Raw genomic sequence first — 14,329 nt, forward strand, 5'->3', positions numbered from 1 at the left:
TTGCCATTGTATCGCGTTTACTACAGTTCAGTGGATCAGGAGGCGCTGGCTCATGGCTGCCTTGTGTGTGACTGAGTGGAGGCGGGGCTAATTTGCGTATTCATAGATCCGCGTATAGTAAATGAGGCAAGGGTGTAAAGTTGCATTCAAGCTATTTTAAGGCATGAGAAAATTATTTTCACAAGAAAAAACATTTAAATATGTAATTTTGATGATCAAAGATGAGTTTTGAAGGATAACATTTTTGACTACAGGTGGACTTTAAATGTATCATTTTGATGGCGGATTGTAATCCATAAAGGATTATGTGTTTATGAAACACATGTGAATGAAATGAAATGATATTCCAGTTATAAATGTGCTTCTGATTACAGATAGCCTGGGATTACAAAGATTTGTATTTGAAAGAAAACCAGTTCGAAGGGAGCATAGTTAGCTTTTTGGGTTAAATGAATTTCTTGGTATGAAATTCGAAGAGTATGACGATTAGATTAGACTGTGCAGAAATTTAAATCTACACGCTAATACACACTATACTCATAGTCACCAATGCTGATGTTGTTAACATTAATCATTTGAGAATAAAGTATAACAATAATAATATGATGTTGTTAACATTAATAATCTGAGAATAAAGTATAACAATAATAATATTTTGCACGGTTTGATGTGATCTAATTGATCGTTAGATTAAATCACCATTGGCAGCACGATTTTTCCTCAGTTGGTCAGAACAAACGTTGCAGACTTGTTCAGATGACAATATCCGGTGAAAATTCTTATTTGGGTCATATATTCCGAGCCGTGCTAGAATCTGTGGTTACTAAGTATAGGATTCACACCGGTGCGGTGACTGACTGCCACACACACTCCTCAAAACATTAGATTCATCCGCGCTGGAGCCGTGCCGGAGCACAACCCACATAATGAAGATAATTCCGCACACAGCTGCAATTCCAGGTTTTCAAACAGAGATGGCGACAAAGAGGCAAAACTTACGGACTGCAGCTTTAAATTGTTATAATTAATGAACGCTTTGCAATACATACCTAAGGTTGAACTCTTTTTAAAGAAGACGATCAGCATTTTATTGTAGAAGTGGAATTGTTTCAAAATATGACAGTATCAAAAAGTTATGTTTAAATTTACTGAAAAGAAAATGCACTGTACAGTTTTTCTTATTTTATATAAAAAATATTTTTCATAACAGGTTTTCCTCTAAAAATGCTATAAAATTAAAGCCTTGTGTCTATATAAGTTATGTTCCAAATTTGAAGTTGATATAAAAAAAAAATGAGGTTCCTGTGAGATTTTATTTTGGGCGTTATACCACAAACAGCCACCGGGTGAGACACAAACTCCATATTACTAATATCACAAAATAACCAGCAAATTTGGAATCTTGAGACTCGGACCTTTCCAACCATATGTGTTTTGTCAAGATTATAAAAAGTTTAGGTTGGAAAATACCGTAATAAATTGTAATATGACACTTGACACCGCCCACTTAGGGGGAAGGGACCGCCAAAAGACTTTAAAGTACCATTTCCATGGTAACGCAACTTCAAAATGGTTTTCACAGGATGAATTTTGAGGTTTTAAGCTTTCAAATGATATCTAATTAAGGGTGATTACTAACATTTTTGATAGAGTAAAAAGGCAATAAATATGTAATGGCTGTGGGCTGCTGACACTTAAAGGGATAGTTCACCCAAAAATGAAAATCAGCCCATGATTTACTCGCCCTAAAGCCATCTGAGGTGTATATGACTTGCTTCTTTCAGACGAATACAATCCGAGTTATATTTAAAAAAATATCCTGGCCTTTCCAAGCGCTTCCAAAAAATAACACCCATTCACTGCCATTATAAAGCTTGGAAGAGCCAGGATGGTTTTTTTTTTAATATAACTCCAATTGTATTCGTCTGAAAGAAGAAAGTCATGTACACCTCGGATGCCTTTAGGGTGAGTAAACCATGGGCTAATTTTCGTTTTTGGGTGAACTATCCCTTTAAGGGGTTAAATCATTTATTTATGCATTTATTTACTTACTGATTCGTCTTACCAGCAGGGTATTTTAAATATTGTTGCTAAACGTTTAGGTTTTTTTAGTTTTCCTGATTAGTGTCTCTTCTCATGATGGTTTTTCTCTCTCTCTCTCTCAATTAGAAAAGACCAAAAACCTACTCTTCAGTGGGACCAAAGCCGTGATGGGTCGACTCTGGAAGGCAGACGGTGAGGAGAAGGCGTCAGACGCGCTCGTGTCCCATCAGACGCTTCTCCGAGGACAGACACGCATCGGGCTGGACGGACGGTTACAGAGAGCAGACGCTGGTCCAGGTGAATCTAGAGCGATTACACCGTCCTGCATCACATCTGCTGAAGGAAATCCACGTTTCTTACTGACTTTGTGCTGCTGATTCCAAAAACAGTGTCTGTTTTGCTCTTTCACGTCATTTTCTCACTAAATAGGATGCATTTTGTAGCATTTTTGCTTTTGGGAATCATTTGTGTGCTGAGGAAGTCTCGCATTCTCCCTTAATCTGCAGAAAAACACACAAACGCATGGTTCCTCCGGAGCCAGATTACAACTATCTGATCGATTCTCAGCTCTTTCTAACATGCATGACGTCCTGATCTCAAGGTTACAATTCAGGGCAACAACAGAAGAAAGTGGTGTTTTCTGCCGCATACAAACAGCCACAGAAAATCACATTTTGTGAAAAAGCTTTTGCTAATTTTGTGAAGTTCTAGTGACATTAAATTGAGTATTTGAACAGTTTAAGATGTGTGGAACATTTTAAATACTTTTTTGGCTTTAAAATCAAACTCGCGCTTTTGTTTTGATCCATGCATTAAAGCTAATGCATTACAATTTCAAAAATTAATTCTTATTTTAATGTTTTTGAACTCAGAATCATCAAATTAGGTAAGATTAGGTCTGTGAAACAACCATAACCTGCAGATTACAGAATCTTTTAATAACAAAAGACATGTTGAGTGCATTTCAAGCAGTAGTTCGCCCAAAAACAAGTAAATAAAACTATAATTATCCTCATTAAATCCAAACCTTTTCAGTATTGATCACTGTTACGTTCTTCACCCAGTCGTATGTGTTTGGGGTTATGTTTAATCCGCACTGGTGATGTTTTGAGAGCAGTGTAATGCGACTGCGGTCACTTTCTGCTCCGTCTGAACTGCTGTAATAACTGTGTCGTCAGGTTGTGCAGCGGCTCCTGCAGCGTGTTGTTGTGTGTGTCAGAGGGTCTCGGATTCGAGGAAGCCGTGCTCTCAGTGCGAGCGACACGCGTGTGCAGCGTGTTTCCAGCAGTGCAACATCTGCTCCGAACGCTGCTGCTCCTTATGCACCGTCACCGAGTGAGTCAAGCACATTAAACACTGCTTTTGATTTCCTTCAGAGAAGTAGTTTGGCCCAAAATGAAAATGTGCTGAAAATGCACTCACCCTCAGTCCATCAGAGATTAGGATGAGTTTGTTTCTTCATCAGATTTGGAGAAATGTAGCATTGCATCAGTGTCTCACTGCAAGTGAATGTATTGTAGAAGTGGAATTGTTTCAAAATATGACAGTATCAAAAAGTTATGTTTAAATTTACTGAAAAGAAAATGCACTGTACAGTTTTTCTTATTTTATATAAAAAATATTTTTCATAACAGGTTTTCCTCTAAAAATGCTATAAAATTAAAGCCTTGTGTCTATATAAGTTATGTTCCAAATTTGAAGTTGATATAAAAAAAAAATGAGGTTCCTGTGAGATTTTATTTTGGGCGTTATACCACAAACAGCCACCGGGTGAGACACAAACTCCATATTACTAATATCACAAAATAACCAGCAAATTTGGAATCTTGAGACTCGGACCTTTCCAACCATATGTGTTTTGTCAAGATTATAAAAAGTTTAGGTTGGAAAATACCGTAATAAATTGTAATATGACACTTGACACCGCCCACTTAGGGGGAAGGGACCGCCAAAAGACTTTAAAGTACCATTTCCATGGTAACGCAACTTCAAAATGGTTTTCACAGGATGAATTTTGAGGTTTTAAGCTTTCAAATGATATCTAATTAAGGGTGATTACTAACATTTTTGATAGAGTAAAAAGGCAATAAATATGTAATGGCTGTGGGCTGCTGACACTTAAAGGGATAGTTCACCCAAAAATGAAAATCAGCCCATGATTTACTCGCCCTAAAGCCATCTGAGGTGTATATGACTTGCTTCTTTCAGACGAATACAATCCGAGTTATATTTAAAAAAATATCCTGGCCTTTCCAAGCGCTTCCAAAAAATAACACCCATTCACTGCCATTATAAAGCTTGGAAGAGCCAGGATGGTTTTTTTTTTAATATAACTCCAATTGTATTCGTCTGAAAGAAGAAAGTCATGTACACCTCGGATGCCTTTAGGGTGAGTAAACCATGGGCTAATTTTCGTTTTTGGGTGAACTATCCCTTTAAGGGGTTAAATCATTTATTTATGCATTTATTTACTTACTGATTCGTCTTACCAGCAGGGTATTTTAAATATTGTTGCTAAACGTTTAGGTTTTTTTAGTTTTCCTGATTAGTGTCTCTTCTCATGATGGTTTTTCTCTCTCTCTCTCTCAATTAGAAAAGACCAAAAACCTACTCTTCAGTGGGACCAAAGCCGTGATGGGTCGACTCTGGAAGGCAGACGGTGAGGAGAAGGCGTCAGACGCGCTCGTGTCCCATCAGACGCTTCTCCGAGGACAGACACGCATCGGGCTGGACGGACGGTTACAGAGAGCAGACGCTGGTCCAGGTGAATCTAGAGCGATTACACCGTCCTGCATCACATCTGCTGAAGGAAATCCACGTTTCTTACTGACTTTGTGCTGCTGATTCCAAAAACAGTGTCTGTTTTGCTCTTTCACGTCATTTTCTCACTAAATAGGATGCATTTTGTAGCATTTTTGCTTTTGGGAATCATTTGTGTGCTGAAGAAGTCTCGCATTCTCCCTTAATCTGCAGAAAAACACACAAAACGCATGGTTCCTCCGGAGCCAGATTACAACTATTTGATCGATTCTCAGCTCTTTCTAACATGCATGACGTCCTGATCTCAAGGTTACAATTCAGGGCAACAACAGAAGAAAGTGGTGTTTTCTGCCGCATACAAACAGCCACAGAAAATCACATTTTGTGAAAAAGCTTTTGCTAATTTTGTGAAGTTCTAGTGACATTAAATTGAGTATTTGAACAGTTTAAGATGTGTGGAACATTTTAAATACTTTTTTGGCTTTAAAATCAAACTCGCGCTTTTGTTTTGATCCATGCATTAAAGCTAATGCATTACAATTTCAAAAATTAATTCTTATTTTAATGTTTTTGAACTCAGAATCATCAAATTAGGTAAGATTAGGTCTGTGAAACAACCATAACCTGCAGATTACAGAATCTTTTAATAACAAAAGACATGTTGAGTGCATTTCAAGCAGTAGTTCGCCCAAAAACAAGTAAATAAAACTATAATTATCCTCATTAAATCCAAACCTTTTCAGTATTGATCACTGTTACGTTCTTCACCCAGTCGTATGTGTTTGGGGTTATGTTTAATCCGCACTGGTGATGTTTTGAGAGCAGTGTAATGCGACTGCGGTCACTTTCTGCTCCGTCTGAACTGCTGTAATAACTGTGTCGTCAGGTTGTGCAGCGGCTCCTGCAGCGTGTTGTTGTGTGTGTCAGAGGGTCTCGGATTCGAGGAAGCCGTGCTCTCAGTGCGAGCGACACGCGTGTGCAGCGTGTTTCCAGCAGTGCAACATCTGCTCCGAACGCTGCTGCTCCTTATGCACCGTCACCGAGTGAGTCAAGCACATTAAACACTGCTTTTGATTTCCTTCAGAGAAGTAGTTTGGCCCAAAATGAAAATGTGCTGAAAATGCACTCACCCTCAGTCCATCAGAGATTAGGATGAGTTTGTTTCTTCATCAGATTTGGAGAAATGTAGCACTGCATCAGTGTCTCACTGCAAGTGAATGGGTGCCGTCAGAATGAGAGTCCAAACAGCTGATAAAAACATCACAATAATCCACAAGTAATCCACAGCACTCCAGTCCATCAGTTAACATCTGGAGAAGAGAAAAGCTGAAACACATCCAGCATTAAGAGGTTTTTAACTAAAATACATAGTCTATAATCCATAATAACGCTTCCTCCAGTGAAAAAGTGGTCTGAATCAGGAGAGAAATCTGCACAGATCAAGCAGCGTTTAAACAGCTCTAAACAAATGTGTGGATTTTGATGTGAGAGACTACAGTAGATGCACGTTTTCACTGGAGGAAGCGTTATTATGGATTATGGAATAATTTTATTTAAAAAAACGTCTTGATGGATTTGTTTCAGCTTTTGTCTTCACAAAACTTTAACTGATGTGTGTAACTGATGGACTGGAGTGCTGTGGATTACTTGTGGATTATTGTGATGTTTTTATCAGCTGTTTGGACTCTCATTCTGACGGCACCCATTCACTTGCAGTGAGACACTGATGCAGTGCTACATTTCTCCAAACCTGATGAAGAAACAAACTCATCTACATCTCGTTGATCTGAGGGTGAGTGCATTTTCAGCACATTTTCATTTTGGGGTGAACTACTCTTTTAATACTCTGCTCTTATTAGATGCACATTGAGATGTTCCGTTTTGGATTTACATGCTATACCAACAAATACATGATACTTAACTTTACTGTATTAAATATGTAGTTCATGCTGGTGTGAACGTGCTCGTTGCTCCTCAAACGTCTCATCTGTTCGTTCTCTGTCCTCAGTTACAGTGAGCGTTATGAGCGCGTCCTCTGCTGTGGCTGTTCATCCTGATAGCAGAGCTCAGCTGAGACCGCGGAGGACCATTATGATGCCAGACATGAGTTTTAATGCATTACCAATTAAATGTAAATGAGATTACTATTTTATATATGCTTGCATGGTTTCTTGCTCTTTCCCACCTTTTATGTACATACTCCTGTGATTATTGAAATAAATACTTGATAACATTTTATGATGTTTGGGACTTTTTTTAATTATATATATATATATATATGCATGCATACATACACACACAGAAATGCATTAGTCTTTCGAGCACATTGTTAACGGTGGTGTGATCAGGTGTTTGTCACTAGAGGGCAGCACCTGAATATATTACTTCATTAGTTTCTCAGCGAACAGCTGTGTTTGTCTGTCAGGACTGTATTCACCTGTCATAGCAAAAATTGTATCATTAAAACTTTAATTATGGTGCTTTTTCTTTTAGAATGAAGTGAGAGTCTATAAAAGTTGTTTAAAGTCTATTAATGCAACAATTAATTTCAGCCAGAGATTTAATGCTTCCTATCTTTGGGGAAATTGAAGTCCGACTTCAGTGCAAACTGGAAGCTTTAAGCTCAATCAGACACTGAACCCTCATGAATGCTTACAAGACAAACACGACTTCTTTTGGCTTTGAGCAGCTCCGCTGTTTCACGCATAGAAAGTACCATAGTATAGCCATGGTACTTTAGTTTTTGTGTTCGGGTTTAAGTATGCTTTTGAAAAGTCTCTTGTGCTCTTCAAGGCTGCATTTATTTGATCAAAAATACAGTAAAAACTGAAGTATTTTTAAAACCGTTTTCTTTGTGAGTATCTGTTAAAATAAAATGTATTTCTGTGATCAAAGCTGTATTTTCAGCATTATTACTCCAGTCTTCAGTGTCACATGATCTTCAGAAATCATTCTAATATGCTGATTTGCTGCTCAAAAACATTTATTATTATCAATGTTGAAAACAGTTGTGCTGCACAATATTTTTGTGGAAACCGTGATACATTTTATTTTTCATGATTCAAAGATGAATAGAAAGTTCAAAACAGCATTTTTTAAAAATAGAAATGTAGCATTATAAATGTCTTAACTGTCACTTTTTATCAATTTAATGCATCCTTACTGAATAAAAGTATACATTTCTTTTTTACATTCGAAACTCTTTAATGGCAGCATATTATTTTGTAAGGATTCTGTCCATTGCAATTTAAAACAACCCCAAAAATCAAGAACAGACACTTTTTACTGCACATGACTCTTTGTTTTAAAATGTTTTCATGAATATTTAGATACTACATTCTTTACATGCTCTCACTATTAAACATGCAGCTCTTAAATCAAGCATATTGAGAGTTCGACTGCAAACCAAATCAAACACTTCTGCCTGTCATTCTAAATAATGATGCAAATTTGGGTCTGTTCCTCACAGAAAGCATCATATGACTTCAGAAGATCTGGAATATAGCAGACTAGTTGTATGGACTACTGTTAGGATACTTTTTCATCCTTTGTGAAGCTTGAGAACTTCTTTCATTTCACAATTGTGTGGAATATCAACACTGACTTCAGCATCTCCTTCTGTGCTCCACAGACGTATGAAGGTGAGTAAATGATGGCGTAATCTTTTAATATAGATCATGATATTGAGGGCAGGAGTCTTCATGCATGCTGTGGAGATGGAAAAGCAATTAGATGTTCCTGACACTCCTGTTCTTTTGTCTGTGCTTTTCTGCAGCTGTCCAGACTTTCACCACAAGCGTTTTACTGTAAAAGGTCACAGCCGTGACTTCCGAGGCGGCTCCTCTTTCTCTGCGCCACATGCCAGGAACCCCCGAAGGCCCGCTGGGCCCCGCTGACTCCTGGACGCACTTAAGTCCAGGCGTGTGGCTCTGTATCACCCCCCATTTGTACAGAGCAGCTGTGCGCAGACACACGGCCGGCCGCGGTGATGTGGCTGCTATAAATACGTGTGCATGTAGTGAAGGAGTGACAGCTGTGCGCTGGACTCCTCCATCAGCTCACGCTCCATACAGGACAGAAGGACACGTTACTAAGGTCAACTTATGATCTCCTCAAGTCTTGAACAGTTTTGAACATCGTCAAAGTTTGCCGTGCATAACTCTCCACCATGATTCAGTGGTGTTCTGGGTGGTTGTTGACAAAAGAATGCATTTTTGAGCTGTTCTGAGTGGTTGCTAAGGTGTTGCTGGGTGGTTGCTAATGTATTTTGTGAATTTGATACAAGTAAGCAATTTCTAGCTGTTCTGAGTGGTTGCTAGGGTGTTTCTATGTGGTTGCCAATATGTTGTGAGTATTTGTAGCTTGTTAAGACAAGTATGCATTTTTATAGCTGTTCTGACTGGTTGCTAAGGTTTTATGAGTGGTTGCCAGGGTGTTGCCAGTTGGTTGTTAATGTATTTGTGAGTATTTGTGGCTTGTTGATACGAGTATGCATTTTCTAGCTGTTCAGAGTGGTTGTAAGAGTGTTGCTAGGGTGTTATGAGTGGTTGCCAGGGTGTTGCTGGGTGGTTGCTAGGGTGTTGCCAGTTGGTTGTTAATGTATTTGTGGCTTGTTGATACGAGTATGCATTTTCTAGCTGTTCAGAGTGGTTGCTAAGAAGTTGCTGGGTGGTTGCTAATGTATCATGAGTATTTATAGCTTGTTGATTCAAGTATGCATTTTCTAGCTTGTCAGAGTGTAACAAGGGTGTTGCTAGGGTGTTCTGAGTGATTGCTAGGATGTTGCTAGGGTGTTCTGAGTGGTTGCTAGGAAGTTTCTGGGTGGTTGCTAATGTATTGTTAGCATTTGTGGCTTCTTGATACAAGTATGCATTTTTCTAGCTATTCTGAGTGGTTGCTAAGGTTTTCTGAGTGGTTGCCAGGGTGTTGCCAGTTGGTTGTTAATGTATTGTGAGCATTTGTGGCTTCTTGATACAAGTATGCATTTTCTAGCGGTTCTGTGTGGTTGCTAGGGTGTAGCTAGGGTTTTCTGGGTGGTTGCTAATGTATTGTGTGAATTTAAGCATTTCTAGCTGTTTTGAGTGGTTGCTAGGGTGTTTCTTGGTGGTTGCCAATGTGTTGTGAATATTTGTAGCTTGTTAACACAAGTATGCATTTTTCTAGCTATTCTGAGTGGTTGCTAAGGTTTTCTGAGTGGTTGCCAGTGTGTTGCTGGGTGGTTGCTAGGGTGTTGCCAGTTGGTTGTTAATGTATTGTGAGTATTTGTGGCTTGTTGATACAAGTATGCATTTTCTAGCTTGTCAGAGTGGTTGCTAGGGTGTTCTGAGTGGTTGCTAGGGTGTTCTGGGTGGCTGTAAACAAAAGAATGCATTTTATAGTTGTTCTGAGTGGTTGCTAGGATGTTGCTGGGTGGTTGCTAATGTATTGTGAGCATTTATAGCTTGTTGATACAAGTATTAATTTTCTAGCTTGTCAGAGTGGTTGCAAGGGTGTTGCTAGGGTGTTCTGAGTGGTTGCTAGGGTGTTCTGAGTGGTTGCCAGGGTGTTCTGGGTGGCTGTAAACAAAAGAATGCATTTTATAGCTGTTCTGAGTGGTTGCTAGGATGTTGCTGGGTGGTTGATAATGTATTGTGAGCATTTGTGGCTTGTTGATTCAAGTATGCATTTTCTAGCGGTTCTGGTTGGTTGCTAGGGTATAGCTAGGGTTTTCTGGGTGGTTGCTAATGTATTGTGTGCATTTGATTCAAGTATGCATTTTCTAGCAGTTCTGGGTGGTTGCTAAGGTTTTCTGAGTGGATGCCAGGGTGTTGCTAGGGTGTTGCCAGTTGGTTGTTAATGTATTGTGAGTATTTGTGGCTTTTTGATACTGATGAAGTATGCATTTTCTAGCTGTTCTGAAAGGTTGCTATGGAATTACAAGTGTTTTCTGAGTGGTTGCAAGGGTGTTCTGCGTGGTTGCTAAGGTAGTTTGTTTTTTCATACAGTAGCTTGTACTAGTGGTCACAAGGATGATGTAAGTGGTTGCAAGGGTGTTGCTAGGGTGTTCTAGGTGGTTTCTAACAATCTGCAAGAATTTTTAGTTTGTTGGTACAGTTAACCATGTGTTTTGAGTGGTTTGCTAGGGTGTTGCTAAGTGGTTGCTAGGGTATTCTGAGTGGTTTCTAAGGTGTTGCTAGGTGGTTATTCGTTTGTTGTGAGCATTTTTAGCTTGTTTATACAATAATTCATTTTCTAGCTGTTTTTGATGGTTGCTATGGTATTGCTGGGTGTTTTCTATGATGTTCTGAGTGGTTGTTACAAGGGGTGTAACAGTACACATATCATACCGAGAATTAATCAATAAGCGTGTGGTTTTAGCTTGGTGGTTGCTAACGAGTTGTAAGTTTGTTGATAGAAATATCTGTTTTCAAGCTGTTCAAAGTAGTTGCCAGAGTGATGGTTTGTTTTGAGGATATGGTATTAATTCGATTTTTGTACCATGCTAATACTATGGTATTCTGTAAAATACCTTGAAAATATGATGTTGCATGAACACAATATCATGGGATTTATCAACATTTCCTAGCATTAACAGTGCTATAAAGGTGATATTGAGGATATAATGTTTTGATGTTAATTATATAAGACACAAAGGTCTCGTCGATGACAGATCATTGCTCTTTTTCTGTTTTATGTGCATGAGTGTGTGTGTGTGTGTGAGGCTGCATCGCTCCTTTTCAAGTGTGACCACTATCAACATTAGCATTAACAGTGCTATAAAGGTGATATTGAGGATATAATGTTTTGATGTTAATTATATAAGACACAAAGGTCTCGTCGATGACAGATCATTGCTCTTTTTCTGTTTTATGTGCATGAGTGTGTGTGTGTGTGTGTGAGGCTGCATCGCTCCTTTTCAAGTGTGACCACCTGTCTTTTGTTATGAGGTAAATAAATAAATAAACATGGCCAGCACCAGATGTCCCCGGCCGTCCGTTCAGAGGTCAAGGTCTCCCACCGCTGGCCTTGCGAGGTGAAGACATCCAAGTTTCAACTTCACTTCTCCTACAAAGACTTGTTGTCGTCTGGGGAATACATGCAAATGTGCTAGCTGTGGTGAAATGGAAATTACATGAAGCTTTTTGATAAGCGAGGGCAAAACACACATCTAATTAAGTCAAAGAGACGACAGCGCGCTCATCAAAGAGTGCAACTAGTCATGGCATGCTTGTTTCTCATTTGCTAGTTGTCTAGTCCAGTCCTTCAACTAGTTTTGCAGATTTTATATCAAATACCAAACACATTTCAGAAAAATAAAATGCCCTTAAAATCAATAGAAATGAAAACAAAATGCAAAATTATGTGACATGAAAGACTAAACTTTAGTTTTAACATTGCCCTTTTAGTTGTAGTGTTTGCTTTTCTAAATGTCTCTAAGCATTTATAATAATTCATTTTAAATATTTCCCCAAGTTAACACTTTTTAATGTCACCTGGGTCATATTTATTTTACGTTGTGTTTTCTGAGGGGTTGTTAGGGTGTTCTAAATGGTTGCTAGGTGGTTACTCAAGTGTTGTGAGCATTTTTAACTTGTTGATACAAGTATGCATTTTTTTAGCTGTTCTGAGTGGTTGCTATGGAGTTGCTAGGGTCTTCTCGGTGGTTGCTTGGTGGTTGCTCATGTGTTGTGAGCATTTTTAGCTTGTTGATATAAATATGCATTTTCTTGCCATTCTGAGTGGTTGCTATAAAGTTGCTAGGGTTTTCTGAGTGGTTGCTAGGTTGTGTTTCTAGGGTTTTCTGAGTGGTTGCTAGGGTGTTGCTGGGTGATGTCTAATGCTAAGTGGTTTCTAGGGTTTGCATTTGCTATGGTGACTTGTTGATGCAAGTATGCATTTTTCTATGTATTCTGAATGGTTGCTATGGAGTTGCAAATGTTTTCTGAGTGGTGTTGCTAGGGTGTTGCTGGGTGGTTGCTACGTGGTAGGTCATGTGTTTTGAGCATTGTTACCTGGTTGATACAAGGATGCATTTTACTATGGAGTTGCAAGGGTTTTCTGCATGGTTGCTAGGGTGTTCTGAGTGGTTACTAGGGTTTTGCTAGATGGTTGCTCACATGTTATGACCATTGATAGCTTGTTGATACAAGTACGCATGTTTCTAACTGTTCTGAGTGGTTGCTATGGCGTTGCTAGGGTTTTCTGTGTGGTTGCTAGGGTGTTGCTAGGTGGTTGCTCACATGTTGTGAGCATTTTTAACTTGTTGATACAAGCATGTATTTTTCTATCCGTTCTGATGGTTGCTATGGGGTTGCTAGGGTTTTCTGAGTGGTTGCTAGGGTGTTTCTGGGTTATTCTAAATTGTTGCTAGATTGTTGCCGGGTGCTCGCTTATATTGTGATATTGTTTATATCTTTGCAAAATTTAAATAATATTATTGTCCAGCTCTAATCTGCGACTATAACGCATGATGATATTAAGATATTATAAACTTAAACATTATGATTTTAACATTATATGAAGCTGCTGTGAAACTGTGTGTATTGTGAAAATAGATATGTACATAAATAAATTTGATTCCCTGTTCATTGTCACATGACCACGTGACCTTTGACATCAACATAAAAAAAGTGTTTTCTCCTTCCATTTGAAAGCAGATTCATTCATGCACAAATAGATGTTTTATCGTCAACATTTAACATTGTTTTCCTCATCTGGTGTCTGACTGCATGACAGATCTCTGGCAGCAGGTGAAATGTTAGTAAAGTGTAATCCTCCGGGCCTCTAGTTTAAATTCTAGTATTTCTAGCCAGACCACCACACATCCTTATTTACACCTCGTTCCCTTTAAGCGGGTCTAAAGCGAAACGTCTACAGCGGTTCACTGAGCTTCAGGGCAGAATCTGAGCGCCGGAGTGGACAATAGACACGCCAAACTACTAACTTCACACAAAAGAGTCGGGCTATTTGCAGGGGTGCGTGGGGGCAGGGTCATGGGAATCACACCGCCGAGCAGCTGGATTGCTTTACATGTGCAGTCGGAGAATAATTAGCATCTCGCTCACTAAGAAAATGACCAGTGAATTGGCTTTGAGATTCCGAATTAGCCATGCATTTCTCGTCCTCCTCCGGCGTGAATGTTTGTTTGCTCAGAATGCAGATGAGCGTCCGGTGAAGGAGGCGTTCTTTTCGTTAAAGGGGTCATCGGATGCCCATTTGATATAAGTTGATATGATTCTTTAGGGTCTTAATGAAAAGTCTATAACATACTTTGGTTAAAATTTCTCAATGGTAGTGTAAAAAACACCTTTTTTACCCTGTCAAAATGAGCTCTGTTTTTAGCAAGCAATTCTAGTCCATGTTGCTTTAAATGCTAATGAGCTCTGCTGACCACGCCCCTCTCTTCCGTGGGGTGACGAAGCCGCATTTAGCCACGAAACTGGCCAAGTAGCACGTTATTAGGAACAGCGATTGCAAAGATTCATAAAAAAACCCTTATACTCACTTATGCTGTAAGTGCAGCTGGATCACGAATGATTCGCGCGAA

At 39.1% G+C, this 14,329-nt stretch overlaps 1 protein-coding gene across 1 annotated transcript in view; it reads left to right on the plus strand.

The window, feature by feature from the left end:
• Window positions 1-7,025, plus strand: part of siva1 (SIVA1, apoptosis-inducing factor) — an 8,893-nt gene extending 1,868 nt beyond the window's left edge. The window contains exons 2-4 of the mRNA XM_016522374.1: window positions 2,170-2,340; window positions 3,222-3,378; window positions 6,812-7,025. Coding sequence (XP_016377860.1) covers window positions 2,170-2,340; window positions 3,222-3,378; window positions 6,812-6,860 — 377 coding nt within the window. The 3' untranslated portion in view covers window positions 6,861-7,025. The remainder of the gene's footprint in view (window positions 1-2,169; window positions 2,341-3,221; window positions 3,379-6,811) is intronic.
• The last annotated feature ends 7,304 nt before the right edge of the window (window positions 7,026-14,329 follow it).

Source organism: Sinocyclocheilus rhinocerous, unplaced genomic scaffold (assembly GCF_001515625.1).
Source record: "Sinocyclocheilus rhinocerous isolate Xijiao unplaced genomic scaffold, SAMN03320098_v1.1 scaffold1862, whole genome shotgun sequence".
Lineage (NCBI taxonomy): Eukaryota > Metazoa > Chordata > Actinopteri > Cypriniformes > Cyprinidae > Sinocyclocheilus > Sinocyclocheilus rhinocerous.